This window comes from Anomaloglossus baeobatrachus, chromosome 2 (genome assembly GCF_048569485.1).
Source record: "Anomaloglossus baeobatrachus isolate aAnoBae1 chromosome 2, aAnoBae1.hap1, whole genome shotgun sequence".
In the NCBI taxonomy this organism is placed as follows: domain Eukaryota; kingdom Metazoa; phylum Chordata; class Amphibia; order Anura; family Aromobatidae; genus Anomaloglossus; species Anomaloglossus baeobatrachus.
In genome coordinates, this window is record NC_134354.1 from 589,656,178 (window position 1) to 589,679,301 (window position 23,124).

The following is a 23,124-nucleotide window of genomic DNA, read 5'->3' on the forward strand; positions in this document are numbered from 1 at the left end:
TGTACCCGTGAGACAAAATGTCTGCTACCCACCGGTCTTTGACCTGTGGCAGCCAAATGTCGCAAAAGCGGGAGAGCCTGCCACCGACCGAGGATGCGGAGGGATGAGGCCGAAAGTCATGAGGCAGCCGCCTTGGAAGCGGTTCCTCCGGTTGCTTTCTTGGGGCGTGAATGAGCCCGCCAGGAATCTGAGCTCCTTTGCTCCTTCTGAGTCCCTTTGGACGAGGAGAATTGGGTCTTGCTGGAGCCTCGAAAGGACCGAAACCTCGACTGCCACTTCCTCTGTTGAGGTTTGCTCGATCTGGGCTGGGGTAAGGAGGAGTCCTTACCCTTGGACTGTTTAATGATCTCAGCCAATTGCTCACCAAACAGTCTGTCTCCAGATAGTGGCAAGCTGGTTAAACATTTCTTGGAAGCAGAATCTGCTTTCCATTCCTTTAACCACAAGGCTCTGCGCAAAACGACAGAGTTGGCAGACGCCATTGAGGTACGGCTCGTAGAGTCTAGGACAGCGTTGATAGCGTAAGTCGCAAACGCAGACATTTGCGAGGTTAGGGACGCTACTCGCGGCACTGCTGGACGTATGATAGAGTCCACCTGTGCCAGGCCAGCTGAAATAGCTTGGAGTGCCCACACGGCCGCGAATGCTGGAGCAAACGACGCGCCGATAGCTTCATAGACAGACTTTAACCAAAGGTCCATCTGTCTGTCATTGGCATCTTTAAGTGAAGCCCCATCTTCCACTGCAACTATGGATCTAGCCGCAAGCCTGGAGATTGGGGGGTCCACCTTTGGACACTGGGTCCAGCGTTTGACCACGTCAGGGGGAAAGGGATAACGTGTATCCTTAAGACGTTTGGAGAAACGCTTATCTGGATAAGCATGATGTTTCTGGACTGATTCTCTGAAGTCAGAGTGGTCCAGAAAAGTACTCAATTTACGCTTAGGATACCGGAAATGGAACTTCTCCTGCTGTGCAGCTGCCTCCTCTGCTGAAGGGGCTGGGGGAGAAATATCCAACAGTCTATTGATGGCCGCTATAAGGTCATTTACCATAGCGTCACCATCAGGGGTATCTAGATTGAGAGCGGTGTCAGGATTAGATTCCTGATCACCCACCTCTGTTTCCTCATACAGAGCCTCGTCTCGCTGAGACCCTGACCAGTGTGATGACGTCGAGGGTCTTTCCCAGCGAGCCCGCTTAGGCTGCCTGGGACTGTCATCAGAGTCAGAGTCTTCAGCCTGTGATGCCTGGGACCCCCTTGAAGTACGGATTAGTTCCAACTGAGGGGGACCAGGGAGCATAGACACAGTAGTGTCCATGGTCTGAGAAACTGGCCTGGACTGCAAGGTTTCCAGGATTTTTGTCATAGTCACAGACATCTTATCAGCAAAAACTGCAAATTCTGTCCCCGTCACCGGGGCAGGGTTCACAGGCGTCTCTGCCTGGGCCACTACTACCATAGACTCTGGCTGCCGAAGTGGCACAGGGATGGAACATTGCACACAATGGGGGTCATTGGAACCTGCCGGTAGATTAGCCCCACATGCGGCACAAGCAGTGCATACCGCCTGTGCCTTGGCACCCTTGCGTTTTGCGGATGACATGTTGTTGTCTCCTCAGAGCAATGTAGGGTATAAGCCAAGAAGCGACTGTATAGTGCAATATAAATATATATGGTACAGGGAAAAAATGCACCAAATAACACTGTGGCACTAGTGGGGCCAGCACTTATGTGCAGCTTACCGCCCGCATAAACGCGGGTGTGTGGTCGCCAGAGTCCCTTGTCTGAGTCCCCCAGAGCCTGTGTCCGTTCTCCAGCCAGACTGCATGCAGGAATGGCTGCCGGCGTCCTGTGGAGAGGGGCGGGCCATGGGCGTGTTGAGACCAAGAGCGGGAAACTTGCGTCCCACTGTGCCCAGTGAGAGGGCTGGAGTATGTAAATAAGACTCCAGCCCTCGGCGCTGGCTATAGAACAGCGTCTCTCCCTTTCCCTGATTGACAGGGTGGGGGCGGGAACGAAGCAGAGCTAGGCCGCAAAAGCCGGGGACTAGATTTATGAGCGCTGCCGCCGTAAAAGCGCGGGCAGCGCGAGTCCCCGGCGCACTACAAGTCCCAGCGGCGCCGCCGCTCCCGGAGCGGCCGGCGCGGTAGTTCCCAAGACATAAAATCACTCAGCTAAGCTGCAGTGACTCTAACCCGAGCGCGCAGCGCTAGTGCCCCCGGCGCACTAGCACACCCAGCAAGCCTGGAGTGTGCGTGGCCTGTCTGTGCGGGGACACAGAGTACCTGAACGTTGCAGGGCCTTGTCCCTGACTGTACTCAGCTCCTCCAGCAGGGTCTCTGGGTCTGTGGATGGAGCTCGGCCTCAGGGTTTGGGGGCCGGTAAGATCCCACTTCCACAGAGCCCCTCAGGGGGATGGGGAAGGAAAGCAGCATGTGGGCTCCAGCCTCCGTACCCGCAATGGGTACCTCAACCTTACAAACCGCAAGTGGGGTGAGAAGGGAGCATGCTGGGGGCCCTATCTGGGCCCTCTTTTCTTCCATCCGATAGAGTCAGCAGCTACTGCTGACTAAACAGTGGAGCTATGCGTGGATGTCTGACCTCCTTCGCACAAAGCAGAAAACTGGTGAGCCAGTGATCCCACTGGGGGTGTATAGCCAGAAGGGGAGGGGCCTTACACTTTTTAGTGTAATGCTTTGTGTGGCCTCCGGAGGCAGTGCTATACACCCAATCGTCTGGGTCTCCCAATGGAGCGGCGAAGAAAGTCTTATAAATTAATAACTGCTACTGTATAAAAAAAAAAAAACAAATGGCACACTAATGACAAGCGAGAAAAAAATCATCTGAGTTTTCTAGATGAAACTCAAGATGATTTTTTTATATGCTCGTATGAACTTAGCCTGATGCTTCCTCAGGAGCAGCAGCGTAGGGGACTTTATATAGCAGTACCAAGTAGCATAACTGAATCTCAGCCCATTTTTCTCTCTCTAGTCCTCACTCCTCCATAAACTTTAACAGGCAGCTGTATTCTGATACTTCTGTCAGTGCATCTTGCTTTTACCAAGGCAGATTTGAGCTGTTCATTTTGTACAAAGTGAATGGTGAATTCAAAAGGCAGAGGAAGGGAAAGAAGTGGCTCATAAGTGGAGAAACGAGAATATTTCTCTGATATATTACAAAGTGTCTAATATTCTCTAGAAAGACAGTGACAATTGAATTCATTGCAACTTGTTAAAAGGAAATATTGCTCCTAATCACTTATTCAATTTACCCATAATACATCAGCTCTTTGCTATTGAAGCACAACAACTGCGCTCTTATGTTCACCACAAAAAATGCATTATTTACCTACAATGCTATGACACAAGACTGAAAAAGAAGTATTCCAAAATTAGTCACCAAGAATGACTTAGGCTGTGGTCACACAAGGCTCGGTGTATTAGTTCAGCAAATAATTCAATCCTATGGCATAAGAAAGTATACTGTATAATCCAGTTACCGTATTTTTCGTATTATAAGACGCTCCCCAAATTCAGAGCAAGAAAAGGTGAAATAAATAAAAAAAAAAAAAAAAAAAAAAAGGGTTCCATCTTGTAATCCGGTGGTGTCTTAGCGGAGGGGGCAGTAGCGGTGGTGAAGAAAGCTATGCTGGTGCAGCGGCGGAGGCTGGGGCTGCAGCGGAGGCTGGGGAGGAGGCTGAGGCTCCGGCAGAGACTGAGGCTCGGGCTGTGGTGGAGGCTGGTACTTCCGTACTGGGGCAGCTGTGTTGGGGCAGCTGTGCTAGGGCTTGGGCTGCGGATGGTGAGGGCTTCAAAGAAATGGCGCCTGGAGTCAGCACAGATTGAGCTCTAGGCTCAATGGCAAGCTGAGATCTCATCTGCGCAAGTGCCACCTCCGGGCACCATTTTCCCCTGAAGTCCGCTGGAGGGAGATCAATGTGCCGGAGGTGGCGCCTGCGCAGATGAGAGCTTGAGCCGAGAGCTCCAACTGCGCACACGCTGACTCTGGGCAGCATTATTTAATATCCTCACCACCCGACCTGCAGTGCCAGGACCAGCCGCCGGAAACCACATACAGACCCCGCACAGCCGCTGCAGCAGCCGGAGACACTGCACAGCAGCTGCTGCCAATGCACAGCCGTCCCAGCACCAGCCTCCGCAAACCCTGCACCAGCCAAGCCACCACAACCCCTGCACAGCCACCACAGCATTCCCCCGGCCCCTTGCGACCCCTCTCCACCACCACCACGGTAAGCTACATTCAGATTATAAGATGCACCCCTCACTTTCCTCACAAATTTTTGAGAGAAAAAGTGCATCTCATAATCTGAAAAATACGGTATACTGAATAACACAGAAGACTAAGGTTTATTCATTACGAGTTGAAAAAGTATGCCCACCAATACTGACCAAAGATACGCCAAGAGTACACTCAATGGGCAATGATGGTCTATGGGCAAATTATTGAACGTGTTACTGGTGTATATACAGACCAGTCTCAGAGTTCCTGACATATGAGGTCTCTGCCCTACTGAGGGAATGGCAGTATTGTGTGTCCTATTGTAGCCCAGCCACTAAAAAGGGAAGTGGGAAATGACGGAAACAGCTGTGCCCAGCATCGGATCACATAGTGCATACTGCATCCTAATCTTCAGCCTCACAACCACAAGATGAAGCCGATATGATGAATCAGGAAACTACCATAACATGCAACTTCTGTAAGACCCTTCCTCATACTAGCCCAGAATGTCTGATAATCCAATACTCCTCAGGTCTCATTAATGATTGAAATTTTACTGAAACAATAATGAAGTCGTGACATCTAGATTTCAGGCGTTTAACCTGCTGTTTAACCTGAGATTTTACAATATTGCTCTTCTGTTTTTTTCTCTTCACTACTATTAAAAAACACAATTTTCTTTTATTTTTTTCTTCATTGACATAGCTGTATGACTTCTTTTTTTTCGGCAATACATATTGTAGCTTTGAATGAAAACATAATTTAAGGCCACTTTACACGCTAGCGTGCATACCCGCCCCCATCGTTTGTGCGTCACGGGCAAATCGCTGCCCGTGGCGCACAAAATCGCACGGACCAGTCACACTACTTACCTGCCTAGCGATGTTGCTGTGACCGGCGAACCGCCTCCTTTCTAAGGGGGCGGTTCGTTCGGCGTCACAGCGACGTCACTAAGCGGCCGCCCAATCGAAGCGGAGGGGTGGAGATGAGCGGGACATAACATCCCGCCCACCTCCTTCCTTCCTCATTGCTGGCGGCCGCAGGTAAGGTGAGGTTCCTTGTTTCTGCAGTGTCACACATAGCAATGTGTGCTGCCGCAGGAACGAGGAACAACATCGTACCTGCTGCAGCAACGATAATTGGGAATAGGGGAGCATGTAAACGATAAACAATTTTGCACGTGTTTGCGACGATTTTTGATCGCACGTAGGTGTCACACGCAGAGACATCGCTAAAGAGGCCGGATGTGCGTCATGAATTCCGTGACCCCCAACGACATCGCTTTAGCGATGTTGCTGCGTGTAAAGCGGCCTTTAGTCATATAGGGAATACAAGCACTTTGATAATAGGATGGAAAAGGTAGATTACTGAGGGTTCTTCAATTCAGAGAACGCATTTCAACGTCCTACTGTGGTTAGAAACGTTCATATATTTTTTATGCTTTTTTTTAAAACAACTTTCACATTCCATTACATTGTTTTATCACTATTATATATTTTTTACCATCATATACCCTTGCTCCTCTACTCTAGTAGCAACTATATTTCCTTTGTTTTTATACCAAAGTCAATATATGTTACATGTAATTTTACTATTTGTCTTTTATGAGTCTTTTTGTCTTCTAATCTATATTCCAAGAGTAGTTCTTGTTTTTTCCCGTCACAGCTTCTATTGTCTTTATCCTTTACTTTTCCCCTAAACAGAGGTCATATTGTTTTTTTTTTTTACCAACTCCTATATTGTTCATATTCTCCTCCACATATTCTAATGCTCCGTTTGACGAAACGTCACTTCTTCCGCTCACAGATTTCCTTTGACACTCCCTACTTTTATTGACCGTGGGACTAGAACCAGCCTTTCCAACACCTGACATTTTTTTTACTCTTTTCTTCCACTACCCTTCTCTCTTTCGACTCCCATTCAATCTGCACATTTCTCTTACCATTTACTCTTATTTATTTTTATATTTTTATTCCTCTTGCATATTGTACTTACTACCTCTACAAATACTTTCCTTTACCTTTCATTTTTCACCAATTTATAAACATGTTTTCCATTGTTTTTTTTTTTTTTTTTTATTTCTGTACCACCTCCAAATGTAAGGTGCACATGTAACTTCATGCCCATTTTAGACTTTAAATACGCCTCTGTACCTGTAAACTCAGTCAGTCAGATTTTTATGACTTGCAAAAGATGCCGGTATGGCATACAACTGTGTTCTCATTAATAGAGGAACTTTCATTGAACTTCCTTGCAGCAAGAGACTGTTTTCCATTGGCGCAGCCTATTTTTAATTTGTTTTTATTCCTTATACAGAGCGTTTTTACCTGGGGGCTCCCCCAGCCGCGAGCGGCAGCAGGAGGAATTTCAAACAGGGGCACCATGCAATCCCCTAGGCGAGCAGCAGCTTTTCTCTTTTTATTCTCTCCTCTCTAAATAGGGTCACCCTATTGTGTGCACCTTTCCCCACATCTCCTTTCTACGGGATGTAATTTAGCACATAATGTGCTGAAGAAATTCCAAGTGAAGTAAAATGGTGAACATAAATCCCACAATGTCACAACTGTTTCCAGTGTTCAATGTGCTGTAAAAATGACCTAGTAATATGATTCTTCAGGTCAGTATAGCTGAGGTGATGGCAATCTTATGTTGTGTGTGTGTGTGTGTGTGTGTGTGTGTATATACAGTACAGACCAAACGTTTGGACACATCCTCTCATCTCTAGAACAACTATTAAGAGGAGACTGTGCAGCAGGCCTTCATGGTAAAATAGCTGCTAGGAAACCACTGCTAAAGACAGACAACAAGCAGAAGAGACTTGTTTGGGCTAAAGAACACAAGGAATGGACATTAGACCAGTGGAAATCTGTGCTGTGGTCTGATGAGTCCAAATTTGAGATCTTTGGATCCAACCAACGTGTCTTTGTAGAAAAGGTGAACGGATGGACTCTACATGCCTGGTTCCCACCATGAAGCATGGAGGAGGAGGTGTGATGGTGTGGGGGTGCTTTGCTGGTGACACTGTTGGGGATTTATTCAAAATTGAAGGCATACGGAACCAGCATGGCTACCACAGCATCTTGCAGCAGTGTGCTATTCCATCCGGTTTGCGTTTAGGTGGAAAATAATTTATTTTTCAACAGGACATTGACCCCAAACACACCTCCAGGCTGTGTAAGGGCTATTTCACTAAGAAGGCGAGTGATGGGGTGTTACGCCAGATGACCTGGTCTCCACAGTCACCAGACCTGAACCCAATCGAGATGGTTTGGGGTGAGCTGGACCGCAGAGTGAAGGCAAAAGGGCCAACAAGTGCTAAGCATCTCTGGGAACTCCTTCAAGACTGTTCGAAAACCATTTTCGGTGACTACCTCTTGAAGCTCATCAAGAGAAAGCCAAGATTGTGCAAAGCAGTAATCAAAGCAAAAGGTGGCTACTTTGAAGAACCTAGCATATAAGACATATTTTCAGTTGTTTCACACTTTAAGTATTTCATTCCACATGTGTTAATTCATACAGTGCTGGCCAAAAGTACAGTTAGGTCCAGAAATATTTGGACAGTGACACAAGTTTTGTTATTTTAGCTGTTTACAAAAACATGTTCAGAAATACAATTATATATATAATATGGGCTGAAAGTGCACACTCCCAGCTGCAATATGAGAGTTTTCACATCCAAATTGGAGAAAGGGTTTAGGAATCATAGCTCTGTAATGCATAGCCTCCTCTTTTTCAAGGGACCAAAAGTAATTGGACAAGGGACTCTAAGGGCTGCAATTAACTCTGAAGGCGTCTCCCTCGTTAACTTGTAATCAATGAAGTAGTTAAAAGGTCTGGGGTTGATTACAGGTGTGTGGTTTTGCATTTGGAAGCTGTTGCTGTGACCAGACAACATGCGGTCTAAGGAACTCTCAATTGAGGTGAAGCAGAACATCCTGAGGCTGAAAAAAAAGAAAAAATCCATCAGAGAGATAGCAGACATGCTTGGAGTAGCAAAATCAACAGTCGGGTACATTCTGAGAAAAAAGGAATTGACTGGTTAGCTTGGGAACTCAAAAAGGCCTGGGCGTCCACGGATGACAACAGTGGTGGATGATCACCGCATACTTTCTTTGGTGAAGAAGAACCCGTTCACAACATCAACTGAAGTCCAGAACACTCTCAGTGAAGTAGGTGTATCTGTCTCTAAGTCAACAGTAAAGAGAAGACTCCATGAAAGTAAATGCAAAGGGTTCACATCTAGATGCAAACCATTCATCAATTCCAAAAATAGACAGGCCAGAGTTAAATTTGCTGAAAAACACCTCATGAAGCCAGCTCAGTTCTGGAAAAGTATTCTATGGACAGCTGAGACAAAGATCAACCTGTACCAGAATGATGGGAAGAAAAAAGTTTGGAGAAGAAAGGGAACGGCACATGATCCAAGGCACACCACATCCTCTGTAAAACATGGTGGAGGCAACGTGATGGCATGGGCATGCATGGCTTTCAATGGCACTGGGTCACTTGTGTTTATTGATGACATAACAGCAGACAAGAGTAGCCGTATGAATTCTGAAGTGTACCGGGATATACTTTCAGCCCAGATTCAGCCAAATGCTGCAAAGTTGATCGGACGGCGCTTCATAGTACAGATGGACAATGACCCCAAGCATACAGCCAAAGCTACCCAGGAGTTCATGAGTGCAAAAAAGTGGAACATTCTGCAATGGCCAAGTCAATCACCAGATCTTAACCTAATTGAGCATGCATTTCACTTGCTCAAATCCAGACTTAAGACGGAAAGACCCACAAACAAGCAAGACCTGAAGGCTGCGGCTGTAAAGGCCTGGCAAAGCATTAAGAAGGAGGAAACCCAGCGTTTGGTGATGTCCATGGGTTCCAGACTTAAGGCAGTGATTGCCTCCAAAGGATTCGCAACAAAATATTGAAAATAAAAATATTTTGTTTGGGTTTGGTTTATTTGTCCAATTACTTTTGACCTCCTAAAATGTGGAGTGTTTGTAAAGAAATGTGTACAATTCCTACAATTTCTATCAGATATTTTTGTTCAAACCTTCAAATTAAACGTTACAATCTGCACTTGAATTCTGTTGTAGAGGTTTCATTTCAAATCCAATGTGGTGGCATGCAGAGCCCAACTCGCGAAAATTGTGTCACTGTCCAAATATTTCTGGACCTAACTGTATTGGCACCCCTGCAGTTCTGTCAGATAATACTCAGTTTCTTCTTGAAAATTATTGCAATCACAAATTCTTTGGTATTATTAACTTCATTTATTTTGCTTACAATGAAAAAACACAAAAGAGAATGAAACAAAAATCAAATCATTGATAATTTCACACAAAACTCCAAAAATGGGCCAGACAAAAGTATTGGCACCCTTAGCCTAAGGCGGGCTTTGCACGTTGCAACATCGAAAGCCGATGCTGCGATGTTGCACGAGATAGTCCCCGCCCCCGTCGCAGCAGCGATATCTTGTGATTCCTGGCGTAGCGAACATTATCGCTATGCCAGCTTCACATGCACTCATCTGTCCTGCGACGTCGCTCTGGCCGGCGTCCCGCCTCCTTCCTAAAGGGGCGGGTCATACAACGTCAGAGCGACGTCACACGGCAGGCGGCCAATCAAAGCGGAGGGGCGGAGATGAGCAGGATGTAAACATCCCGCCCACCTTCTTCCTTCCGTATAGCCGCCGGCGGCAGGTAAGGTGATGTTCCTCATTCCAGCGGCTTCATACACAGCGATGTGTGCTGCCGCAGGAACGAGGAACAACAATTGTACCTGTCGCAGCAGTGTAATTTTGAAAAAGTCGGAGCCTACACCGATGATACGATAACGACGCTTTTGCGCTCGTTAATCGTATCATCTAGGATTTACACATTACGATGTCGAAAGTGACGCCGGATGTGCGTCACTTTCGATTTGACCCCACTGACATCGCACATGCGATGTTGCAACGTGCAAAGCCGCCCTAATACTTGGTTGCACAACCTTTAGCCAAAATAACTAACCATAACCATAATCATAACCATAACCATCAATGAGTTTCTTACAATGCTCTCCTGGAATTTTAGACCATTCTTCTTTGGCAAACTGCTCCAGGTCCCTGAGATTTGAAGGGTGCCTTCTCCAAACTGCCATTTTGAGATCTCTCCACAGGTGTTCTATGGGATTCAGGTCTGGACTCATTGCAGGCCACTTTAGTAGTCACCAGTGATTTCTCTCAAACCATTTTCTAGTGCTTTTTGAAGTGTGTTTTGGGTCATTGTCCTGTTGGAAGACCCATGACCTCTGAGGGAAACTCAGCTTTCTCACACTGGGCTCTACATTATGCTGCAAAATTTGTTGGTAGTCTTCAAACTTCATAATGCCATGCACACGGTCAAGCAGTCCAGTGCCAGAGGCAGAAAAGCAACCCCAAAACATCAGGGAACCTCCGCTATGTTTGACTGTAGGGACCGTGTTCTTTTCCTTGAATGCCTCTTTTTTTTTCCTGTAAACTCTATGTTGATGGCTTTCCCAAAAAGCTCTACTTTTGTCTCATCTGACCAGAGAACATTCTTCCAAAATGTTTTAGGCTTTCTCAGGTAAGTTTTGGCAAACTCCAGCCTGGCTTTTTTATGTCTTGGGGTAAGAAGTGGGGTCTTCCTGGGTATCCTACCATACAGTCCCTTTTCATTCAGACGCTGACGGATAGTACGGCTTGACACTGTTTTACCCTCGGACTGCAGGGCAGCTTGAACTTGTTTGGATATTGGTCGAGGTTCTTTATCCACCGTCCGCACAATCTTGCGTTGAAATCTCTCGTCAATTATTCTTTTCCTTCCACATCTAGGGAGGTTAGCCACAGTGCAATGGGCTTTAAACGTCTTGATGACACTGCGCACCGTAGACACAGGAACTTTCAGGTCTTTGGAGATGGACTTGTAGCCTTGAGATTGCTCATGCTTCCTCACAATTTGGATTCTCAAGTCCTCAGACAGTTCTTTGGTCTTCTTTCTTTTCTCCATGCTCAATGTGGTACACACAAAGACACAGGACAGAGGTGGAGTCAACTTTAATCCATGTCAACTGGCTGCAAGTGTGATTTAGTTATTGCCTACACCTGTTAGGTGCCACAGGTAAGTTACAGGTGCTGTTAATTACACAAATTAGAGAAGCATCACATGATTTTTCAAACAGTGCCAATACTTTTGTCCACCCCCTTTTTTATATGTTTGGTGTGGAATTATATCCAATTTGGCTTTATGACAATTTTTTTTTAATTTTTTTTCATTGAAGACAAATTAAATGAAGATAATAATACTAAAGAATTTGTGATTGCAATCATTTTCAAGAATAAACTGAGTATTATCTGACAGAATAGCAGGGGTGCCAATACTTTTGGCCAGCACTGTAGCTTTGATGCCTTCAATGTGAAACTACAATTTTTAGAGTCATGAAAATAAGGAAAACTGTTTGAATGAGGTGTGTCCAAACGTTTGGTCTGTACTAATATATATTATATATATATATATATATATATATATATATATATATATATATATATATATTAGTGTTCTGAGAGGTGGTACTGATTTATTTTTCCATTGATGGATCTGTGTGAGGTCTTGTTTTTTGCACCCTGAGCCAACATTTTTATTCACATCGCACACACACCAAATGTTTTTTTTCACTTTCTTCAATTATTTTTGAATTGGAAAAGCAGGGCAATTAAACTTTTCTACATACGGTGTTTTTATTTGTTTTTACATTTTTTAAAGCTTTTTTATTTTTAGCTCCCCTATAGGACATTAACCTGCGATCATCTATCTGATCACATATATTATATATTGCAATACTAAAGCATTGAAATAAATTATGTTATTGATGTCATCCTAGAAAGTCCCTTGGCTGGGCCAAAATAGCAACAACAGGTGCCTTCAGTGCTCCCTTAGCTTCCATTGGTTCAGTGTTGGTAGGGTCATGGGAGCCAATACACTCGCACTGGCAAACATTACATTTAAAGAGAATCTGTTAGCAGTTTTTTTGCTATGTAATCTGCAGACAGCATGCTGTAGGGGTTAAAAAAAAAAAAAAAAGATTTCAGCAATACCCCACTTATCAAGGTATGTGCTGTTTACTTACAATTATTATTTTTTTTTTTTAGCACCAATAGGGTTATCATTGCTCTGATTACATTACCTCGTGCTTGATAGTACAACATTCCTCCTTTTGAGACTAGCAGCTCACTGTCCACAGACAATGTGCATACAGAGCCTGGTGTGGGCAGCGGCTGCTTTCTCAGCTCTGCTGCATTGCTAAATCTAAAAATTCTGATTGTGTCACAACTGCTTAACCCAGTGTATCTAAGTTATACATTGTTGGATTCAGTATCTCTTTGCCTATATCTTGCTGCTCTGCGATGAGGTAGCAAAAACCTGCTGACAGATTTCCTTAAAATACCTCTGTCAGTGAATGACAGTGACATGTATATGGTTAAACTGCAGTGATCATGGTTAGCAGTTATAGGCAGATTCTAGCTGTATAATGGTTAGTTGTCATCTGCTTGGTATTGAACATGCCCAGCTCCTGGGCCTGCTCCATATACCTCACACACAACCTGTGATAAAATGTCACAGAACGTTATGGGAAATCCCCGTTTCTAATTTCAGGAAGGATAAACCAGACCTAGCCATTCAGCAGGGACAAACACTTTTCTATGAGTCTGTGTGTTCCCAGCATTTAGTCATGTGCTTCAAGATAAAACAAGACATGACGGCCAAAAGAGGAAGAACAGGAAGGCACGGCAGAGCTGAAACCAAGCTGATGTCTATTAATAACATCGGCATAGGATATTTATAAGAATATATTTAGATGGAGAACATCTTAAAAAGATGTTTGAGCCCAATAAAATCATACATACAAAGTGTTCAAGCAGATCTCCATACTTGAATTCCCAGACAGGAGCTTGCAGTCGGTAAACCTCAATGACATCTTCATTCTTCATGAGGGGTATGGATCCATCTGCGTATCCAGTAGGGCAGAATGTATATTGGGCTTGACAGTACGGATCAGACTTGGGACGATGGTCAAATCGCCTAGATGAAAAGGCAACAGACTATACTTTGTAACGACTCTAAAGCTGTATGATACATAGACTTCATTCTGCATTTTTATGGCATACAGTATAATTAGTTATCTTACCAACCCATGGAATAAAGTTAACAGGGATGTCACATTTATACAAGTTTCTTTAGTTTACACTTTTGTTTCTTTGATGAATAAAATAATGTTTTATGGCAAAAAAAAATCTGTCAGAACATTACAAGATAAAACATTTCTGTTTCCATTGATTTAGCCATAAGAAGTTTTTTTTTTTGCCTTCCTCTGGATCAACATGTTAGGCTACGGGTTGAACTAGATGGACTTAGTGGCACTTTGCACACTACGACATCGCAAGCCGATGCTGCGATGCCGTGCGCGATAGTCCCCGCCCCCGTCGCAGCTACGATAGCATGGTGATAGCTGCCGTAGCGAACATTATCGCTACGGCAGCTTCACATGCACTCACCTGCCCTGCGACGTCGCTCTGGCCGGCAAACCACCTCCTTATTAAGGGGGCGGGTCGTGCGGCGTCACAGCGACGTCACGCGGCAGGCGGCCAATAGAAGCAGAGGGGCGGATATGAGCGGGACGTAAACTTCCCACCCACCTCCTTCCTTCCGCATAGCCGGCGTGAGCCGCAGGTAGGAGATGTTCCTCGCTCCTGCGGCTTCACACACAGCGATGTGTGCTGCCGCAGAAACGAGGAACAACATCGTAACATTGGTATTTCCCAATTCATGGAAATGCCGGACCCTACACCGATGATACAATAACGACGCTTTTGCACTCGTTAATTGTATCAAAAAGGATTTACACACTACGATATCGACTGCGACGCCGGATGTACGTCACTTTCGATTTGACCCCACCGACATCGCAGCTGCGATGTCGTAGTGTGCAAAGTGCCCCTTAGAGTCTCCCTTCAACCTTAAAAAACTATGACACTATCAAGTCGTTATTTGTGGGACGGGTGGTTTGGTATCAAGTCATTATTTATCCAAAAACACAATTTTTATTGGTTCTTTCAGGAAGGGGGGGTGGCATTTGTTAAGATACTAAATGTTATTAAACTTTATGAGGTAAAGGCAGTGTCATTCTGACACTAGGATGCTGAATCCAATACCTTTTGTTGAAAGATCGGATGCTTGATTGCTGAAATATCTGTAATCAAAGTTCAAAAAAATGCACTACACCTTTGATTGGCTTGTGCATCTGGGCGGGCCAATGTAAGTCTGCTCTTGCTTTGTTATTCCTCCCTTGTCTATATTCCTAGCCTTCCACTCCCCTGTTGCCACCATTTTATTCAGGGCCTAAGTGGGCCAGGGCAGGAAAACAGAAAAGGGGAGAAATAAAGCAAGATCAAACCCATATTGTCCCGCTCCAATGCATAGACCAATCAATGTGCAGTGCATTTCTGGAACTTTGAATACAGATATTTCAGCAATCAAGCATCCAATCTTTCAAAAAAAAGTAATGGATTCAGCATCCTAGGGTCAGAATGGCACTGCCTTTACTCCATATAGCAAAATCCTGGTGGTCGATTCCCTTTAGGCCCCCTTCACACGCACGTGAAAAAACAAACCGTTTTTTCACGGACGTATTAAAGGTGTAGTTTGCTCCCCGTGTACCGTGTTTGTGGCACATGTGTGTTCGCCGTGTGTTATACGTAATAACACACGGATAACGGAAAGTCCCGCCTTATCTGATTCTTCCGGAGCTGTCTGTGGTGCTGAATGACAGTGTCCGGCACAGGCCACGTCCCGCTGACGCTGCTTCCGGCCCCCAGTGAAGAAGATGCGTTGTTCAAATTCACTGGGGGTCGGATGCAGGTGACAGCCGCGGCAGAGACTGCAGGGCTGGTGGAGGTGAGTATGTGTTTTTTTTATTTTTACAATGACACATATGTTTCTCTGGCGCGTGTCACATGGGACCGCATCCACACTACATCCGTGTGGTACGGGTGCGGGCCGCGTGACACCCGTGCTGCCGGAGAAAAACGGACATGCCGCCGTATGGAGCACAAGGGCTCACGTCTGCTCCATATGGAGGTATGGGCCAATGGCTGAACACGTGCGTGCACTTAAACCCATTGATTTTAATGGGTATACGTGTGCCCGTGTCTCCGGTACATGCGGGAACGGACCTAGCACGTACCGGAGGCATGTGCGTGTGAAGGGGGCCTTAAAGAGGTTTTTCCACTACTGTGACCTCCTTTCATTTGTCCTAACTCTTCCTAACACTTTCCCAATATAATTCTATTATCTACCCTTCTCCTGTAAGCTGATCTTTCTGCGGAGCATATGTAAGGGGGTGTAAGGCTCGGCTGCCCAAGACCTGCGTATCTACTGTGTGTAACATGTAATGTTTAAAGTTTATGTTCTGATGTAATGTGTTTAAGCGGCCACACTGTGTAAGCTGCTTCCCTGGTACTCCCGAGCTAAAGGAAGTTAGTGAAGGGGAGGGGCTTAGTTTGAAAAAGAGCAGTTAAGAAGTCAGTTAGTGTGAGGAGAGTCCATGAGGGAGAGGAGCAGACTGCGTCTGTGAGAGGCGTGGTGGAGGAAAACCCCGATAACTCTAATTTAGCGTGACCTTGTGGGTCGAATCCAGGTGCCAGAAACGCAGTGCGGCCTGGGTGGTGGCCATTCCCTGGCGGCGACCTAACCAATCCCCTCCGTCAGCGAACGGTCTTTAGGCCCTTGAGAGAAGAGTAGGACCTGACTGCCTGGAAGGATGGTTGAGTCTGCCGTGGATTGTGAAGGTGAGGGGAGGAAGAGGAGCTTATGGACTCCAATGGGAGCCCAAGTACCAGGGAAGCGGTCAACCGGAAAAATGTACAAATTAAGAGTGGCTCCGGTTGCTAATGGCAACGATCAAAGAGGAAAGCCGGAACATATGTCCAAAGGACGGCATTTATTAAAGATGATGTCCCCTGTAACTAGAAAGCGATGTGCCCACCGATGTTCCAAGTAAACAGATGTTTTTGTTCAGAAAAGTCTGTTTTAGAGTGTGGTGTTTGAGGGCACTGGGACCTGCTGCAACCGCATCTGGGAAGAGGTCCTGAAGATGGAACAAGCACAGGCCTCTGGCTAGCAAGTAAGTGCCCCGCACCACAGGTTCCAGCAACCCTTCCCCTGTACTAGAGGGGCGGACACGGTGCAGAAAACTGTCCCAGGGCTGCGCTGAAGCAAACCGGCAGTATCTGTCACAACTACCACCGCACCTCGCCGCCCATCTAACATATATACCTTTACTGATGTTCTAGTTTTGATCCTTCCGGTCTCAAGACTGGAATCGGACAAACTGAGCAGGGTATGTCACTAGTTGGGTCACCTCTCACTGAGTGACAGCAGTCTTGGCATGACGCCCAGATCACACTTCACTCTTCTCTCAGCCTGCTTCACAGTGTGGTGCTTTAATGAGTCAAGTACTGCGATGTGCCGATTATTAGATAGTATATCACCCTGTGATCAGCATATCGCAGCGCTTGTATCATGAAAGCACCGCTCTGTAAAGCAGGCTGAGAGGAGAGTGAAGTGTGATCTGGGCATGTGTGCCCAGACTGCTGTCACTCACAGATAGGCAACTCCAGCCCCACCAATGACGTGCCCTGCTCAATTTGTTCGATTCTGGTCTCCAGACTGGAAGGATCAAAGCTAAAACATCAACATAGGAATATAGGAGCTGCAGGGAAATTGGCTTACAGGATCAGGGTACGTAGAAGAAGTATATTGAGAAAGTGTTAGTTAGGAACAGTTAGGACAAATGAAAGGGGGTCACCTTAGTAGTGGAAAATGCCTTTAAATTTAACTTTTTTTTTCCTGCTTGAGGAAGATAAACTGTGCTTTTTTTCTTTTCACCACTTACACATGACTTTGGAAACAGATCCGTGTCAAAGCCACAGGGAGTTCACCAAGACAACTAGTGCAGTGGCCCCGTGGGTGTGCAGTGGAGATGCAGGTGATGCGTAACAGCCCAGGGGATAGTGTAAAGAGTCGGCGTATCGCACGACTCTGCCTATTCAGAGTTATATAATAAACTACATGTAAATAACCTAAGGCTCTTGATTAACACGGTTTGATCAAAAAGCATAAAAGCCATCCCACCGCGAAAAGGAATACCCAGTCGGGAAGGTCCTACTAAATTAAAGCCTTACCTTGCATCAGTGACATCCATGTGGATAAGGGCAGAGAAGCTCCAACTTGGGTTTTGTCTGAGGAATGGCCACTTTGTTAATGTGCTCCTATTGACCATATACCAAGTTATGGCTCATTGTTATGTTTTTCTATATACTTCATCTAGATAACTTCCCATAGAGAGGTGCTGTAGTTGGAAAACTGTGCTTTGCCCTTATTCACATTGATGTCACTGACACAAGGTAAGGTTTTAATATAGGGACAGTTCAGATTGGGTACACCTTTTCGCGGTGGGAAGGCATTTACGCATTTTGATCCAACTGTGTTAACCAAGTACCCTGTGTTATTTACATGTACTACTATTATTTGCTTATTTAGATTATAGCGTATATGCTAATTTTGTGTTTTTCTCTTGGGTTTTGTCTGTAAAATGACCACAGAGTGAACATGTGCCTATTGCCTGTAAAATAACTTATGTTCTGGCTCATTTTTTTTCTGTTCAGAGTTCTGCAGCCGGGTGGAAAATCATGTGTCAATCAGGATCTGCCATGCCTTCACGGCAATGTTTTTTCATCAGAGATGAGTGAATCAATTTGCTGGACCCAAGTCAAGTAGCAAGGTCAGTATTTCGTGGCCACTGTACAGGACTCCTGCATATATGCCTCCTGACGGCTTCTGTGCCTCCTTTTCTGATTAGTCACCTTAGCATGACTTTGTATGTGCCACAACCATGTCATGCCAGTCCGGCTAATCAAAAAAGCTGCGGATGACATCAGATGGTGGCCGGTTTGCAAGTGTCTCATTCAGCAGTCCATGAATACTGACCTGGCTGCTGCACCAAGGCTTCAAGAAATGATTCGCTCATCTCTGATGATAAACCATTGCTGTAAAGGCATGGCAAAGCTTGTTTTTCAATTCTACACAAAATTTGTGGTGCACTGAAATAGTGAAAATTAAATGAATGGCTCTAATGTGTCCACATAAGATTGTAATCTCATATTGCATGAAGACCTTACTGATCAAACCAGGCTGTATGGGTCATAGAAAACTGATAGTGGTTTAGTAGTGGACGTGCCAGCCCTGAGAAATTAAGCTTGTACGCTGCATGCAAAATAGCTTGGCAGTGCACTGGGGACATGGCAGATACCGTGACACAAATCAATGCATTTCCAGACTTATTTTCATGTGGCTTCAAAGCTTGATTTCTCAGCGCTGGCACACGACTGGTACATGTTCCTAACCACTAGTTTTGTTAGTAAAATTGCCCTGACAAGTTCCCTTTGAATAAACCTCTATGAGGTGGAGAAAAATATTGTAGTCACATGAGCTTGTTACATCCACCTGCTACTGCAAGCGACCGCACAGGGATCCATTAATCATTGCATTCATGGTGTGGCTTAGTGTGAGGCAGTGAAGAAGGGCTCACTCGGAGGGCTTGGCACACTCGCTGCCGTCACAGTGCAGCTTTTCTGTGAACTGATTTGTTTTTACATAAGGTATTGGTCAAATGGATTCTACAGGTGAAAAACATTTATTTAACACGTTTCATCTGTAAAGACGGCACAGTTAGGCTAGTTTCACACTTGCGTTGCATGGCATCCGTTGCATTGCGTTGTGTGATGGATGTAACGGATGCATTGCATATAGTGGCACAACGGATGCAACGGATCGTACAAAATAACGCAATCTGTTATAGTTTTTTTTCTTGACTTTACACATCTGGGCATGCGCAGTTGTGTAAAGAAGGATGCGTTAACGGAATCCGTCACTATTGGCATCCATTATAAAAACAACGGACGCCAACGGAATCTGCCGCTCTGCGTCATTTTAACGCACGAAAAAACCGTTACATGCTACGTTCCTTCCGCCCGGCGGAAGTAACGCAGCGTCAGCCAGCGGAAGCAACGCAGGTCCATCAGTCGCAATCCGTCGTCCATACAAGTCTATGGGAAGCAGCGGAATCCGTTAACGGATTCCGCTGTTTTCCAAAACGGCGGATTGCGACTGAAGGAAAAAAACGCAAGTGTGAAACTAGCCTAATACCAGCATGGCACATCCACAGTTCTGCTGTGCACTTAGGCTGTGACACAGGCCCTGCTGCCAATGATCGCTGTATGCCACTGCTACATTGCAGCACAGTGCAAGTGATGGGGTCACCCGGGAAAAGCTGTCAGTCATGGTACTTTGTGGTCACAATCTAGAGTCACCATATTGGCCATGTGAACCTTAAAGTGATACACTGGTTACATCTTAAAATGAAACTGTCACCACTTTTGAGCTATTTAACTTACTGTATGCCCATAGGTTACAGAATGCTGAAAAAAAGTCCTACCTGTAGGCCCCAGATCAGAACCCTTGCTGTGGATCAATCAGGTTGTATCCCTTTATGTAAATGAGCTCTTCCAGGCTATGCGGATAACTCTGCTTCCGCACCTCACTATCCTATGTATTGCCTATTATTAGTGTCACTATGCCCGTGTCACCAGGTTTATTCTTGTAATCTCATGCCTGTGCACGGTCAGTGCTGCCGCTCCTCTTCAGTATTCCGCCCTTCTCAGGGCATTGGCTACATGTTGCTTCTGCGCAGGCGTCACTAGAACGTCCGCTCCCAGTGTTATCTGGCGCACTCAGGGGAAGTGTTAGGTCTAAGCCACACGGCATGAAAAATCGCATTCCACTCGGACCAATATTAGCCTATGTGTCAGCGCACAAGCGATTATTTTCTCAGCCCTAATTGGACCGAGAAAACAGTCGCAGCATGCTGCGGGTGCAATGCGATCCTAGTTTCTCTCGCACCCATTCAAGTCTATGGGGCGAGAGAAAAATCGCACTGCACTCACATAACACCGGTGTACTGCGAGTGCAGGGTAAAAATGTCAATAGCCGGCTACGGAGGAGAGAGGGAAAGAAATCCCTCCCCTCCTCAGCGCCGGCCCGCCCCCTGCAGCTATGGTCCGATCGCATGATTGGACCTCAGTCACAATGACACTTGGCTCCTGCTGTGTTGCCAGCGTGAGCCGAGTGTCATGGGGGGATTGCAGTAGTCCCCGTGTGGCCCCGGCCTTCCGCTTACTCTGCAGGGTGGGAATTAGTCGGGAGTGCACTGGAGAACACTGGCAGAGGACATTCTAGTGACGCCTGCGAAGGAGCAACATGAAGCCAATGGCCAGAGAATTGCGGAACACTGAAGAGGAGTGGCAGCACTGACAATGTACAGGCGTGACATTACAAGAATAAACCCTGTGACAGGGGCACAGTGATGCTGAGAGAAGGCGATACATAGGGTAATGCGGTGCGGAGGCAGCGTTATTCCCCCATAGCCTGGAAGAGCTCATTTAGCTAAAATATGATTTATCCACAGCAAGGCACCTGATGCCACATACAGGTAGGGCATTTCCAGCGTTCTGTAACCTGTCTGCCCATATTACGAGTTTAGATAGGTCATGTGATGACAGATGGTTATAATGAGGGGTGCAGGTGTCAGCCATCACTGATCGCCAGAACAGGCACTGGTGTCCCCGCTTGTGAGTGAGCAGAACTTGTCCCGCACCATATCGTCACCTTACACTAAGGAATGATCTGTGCGGCCAGAAGTGTCCAGCAATGAAAGGGTTACCACCCCGTGCTGAGGGGGCACTTACTTGTAGGGCACCGGCCACCTGCCCGTTGTGCTCCGCACTGACCCCACCAGGAGCAGCAGGCTCATAGCAGACAGTGTGGCTCCGACCCTTCGCGCCATGTCCCCGACACCATGGACCCCGAGCCCTGCCGCCCGCTCCTTCCTCATCACACACATGTCATATGACCAGGAAGGCACGCACCTCCAGGCTGTGCCCTGCCCAGAGCCCGGCTGACACCCGCACCCTGCCCACACACTGACAGCGCCATTACTACACACAAGAAGCCGGAGCCACCGGGACACAGCACGGCGTATCTTTATTTATCTCTGCTGCCAATGCTTCTGCCAGGATCAAACATGGCCGCTAGAAAATCCAGGATTCCGCATACCGTTATCAATGACGTCACAGCACACAAGCCCATGTGACCGTCACATGCTACCAGGCCATGTGACTGCTGTGCTGTCTATAGTGAGCGCTGTACACGGAGTCAGGGAGCCGTGCAGTGTGAGCCGGAGAACTCTAGCTCCCCCTGCTGTCAGTCCTTCTCAGTGCCCGGCTGTTACACTACAGGGGGATAGTCTGCCTCCTGCCGTTGTGTTACAGCGTTGTCCCGGGCTGTGCTGTGTATATGTGTGTAGTAAGGTAACTACCGTACCAGATAAGGCTGCAGACACACTTGTGTGAGGCTACTTTCACACTTGCGTTCAGCGCAATCTGCCGCTATGGAGAACTGCACAGTCCGTTAACGCACTGCGCTATTCTCCATGGACTTGTATTGACGACGCACCATAACGCAAGTGTCTGCGTTGCATCCGCTGGACAACGCTGCATCTTTATTTTGGCGCATCACCGGGCGGAGGGAATGCTACATGTAGCGTTTTTTGGGTCGTTAAAATAACGCACTTTGACGGATTCCGTTAGAATCCGCCAAGGTGTCTAATAATTGTCTATGGGGGCGGATTCCGCCGCAGTGCACTAAGCGGCGTAATCCGCTGACGGATTCCATCACGTTCTACTGCGCATGCTCAGCATGTCCAGCAGAACGATCTAAATCATTTAAAATCACTCCTGGTCTCTCTCCCCCCTCTCTCATACTCACTGATCATCGGCGCTGCTGCACAGCTGTCACACTCCTCTGGCGGCTTCTCCTGCTTTTGAAAATGCCGGCCGCCCATTATTCCATCTCGTATTTACTGCTTTCCCCGCCCACCGGCGCCTATAATTGGTTGCAGTCAGACACGCCCCCACGCTGAGTGACAGCTGTCTCACTGCAACGAATCACAGCCGCCGGTGGGCGGGACTATATCGTGCATTACACTAAATAGTTAAAAAAAACAACGTGCGGTCCCCCCAATTTTGATACCAGCCGAGGTAAAGCCACACGGCTGAAGGCTGGTATTCTCAGGATGGGGAGCACCACATTATGGGGAGCCCCCAAGCCTAAAAATATCAGTCAGCAGCCGCCCAGAATTGCCGCATCCATTAGATGCGACAGCCCCGGGACTCTACCCGGCTCATCCCGAATTGCCCTGGTGCGGTGGCAATCGAGGTAATAAGGAGTTAATGGCAGCCCATAGCTGCCACTAAGTCCTAGGTTAATCAAGGCAGGCGTCTATGAGACACCCCCAATGATTAACCTGTAAGTGAAAGTAAATAAACACATACACCCGAAAAAACACTTTATTTGGAATAATTGACAAAGAAACACCCTCTTTCACCACTTTATTAAAATCCCCAAATACCCCTCCAGGTCCGGCGTAATCCAAACGAGGTCCCACGACGCATCCAGCTCTGATACATGAAGCTGACAGGAGCGGCAGTATAACACCGCCGCTCACTGTGAGCTCCATGCAGCAACTGAAGGGAGTCGTGCTGTCAGCGGTGACGTCGCTGAGGTAATGCCTGTGTGTGTGAGGTGATGATGGGTGCGGTAGTGCCTGCGTGTGCGGTGATGATGGGTGTGGTAGTGCATGCGTGTGCGGTGATGATGGATGCGGTAGTGCCTGCGTGTGTGGTGATGATAGGGGCGGTAGTGCCT

At 46.6% G+C, this 23,124-nt stretch overlaps 1 protein-coding gene across 1 annotated transcript in view; it reads right to left on the reverse strand.

The window, feature by feature from the left end:
• CLN5 (CLN5 lysosomal BMP synthase) overlaps positions 1 to 21,253 on the reverse strand; it is a 29,922-nt gene extending 8,669 nt beyond the window's left edge. Inside the window, exons 1-2 of the mRNA XM_075334368.1 lie at positions 21,108 to 21,253; positions 13,152 to 13,326 (exon numbers count right to left, since the gene is read on the reverse strand). Of these exons, the coding sequence (XP_075190483.1) occupies positions 13,152 to 13,326; positions 21,108 to 21,253 (321 nt within the window). The remainder of the gene's footprint in view (positions 1 to 13,151; positions 13,327 to 21,107) is intronic.
• Between the last annotated feature and the right edge of the window lie 1,871 nt (positions 21,254 to 23,124).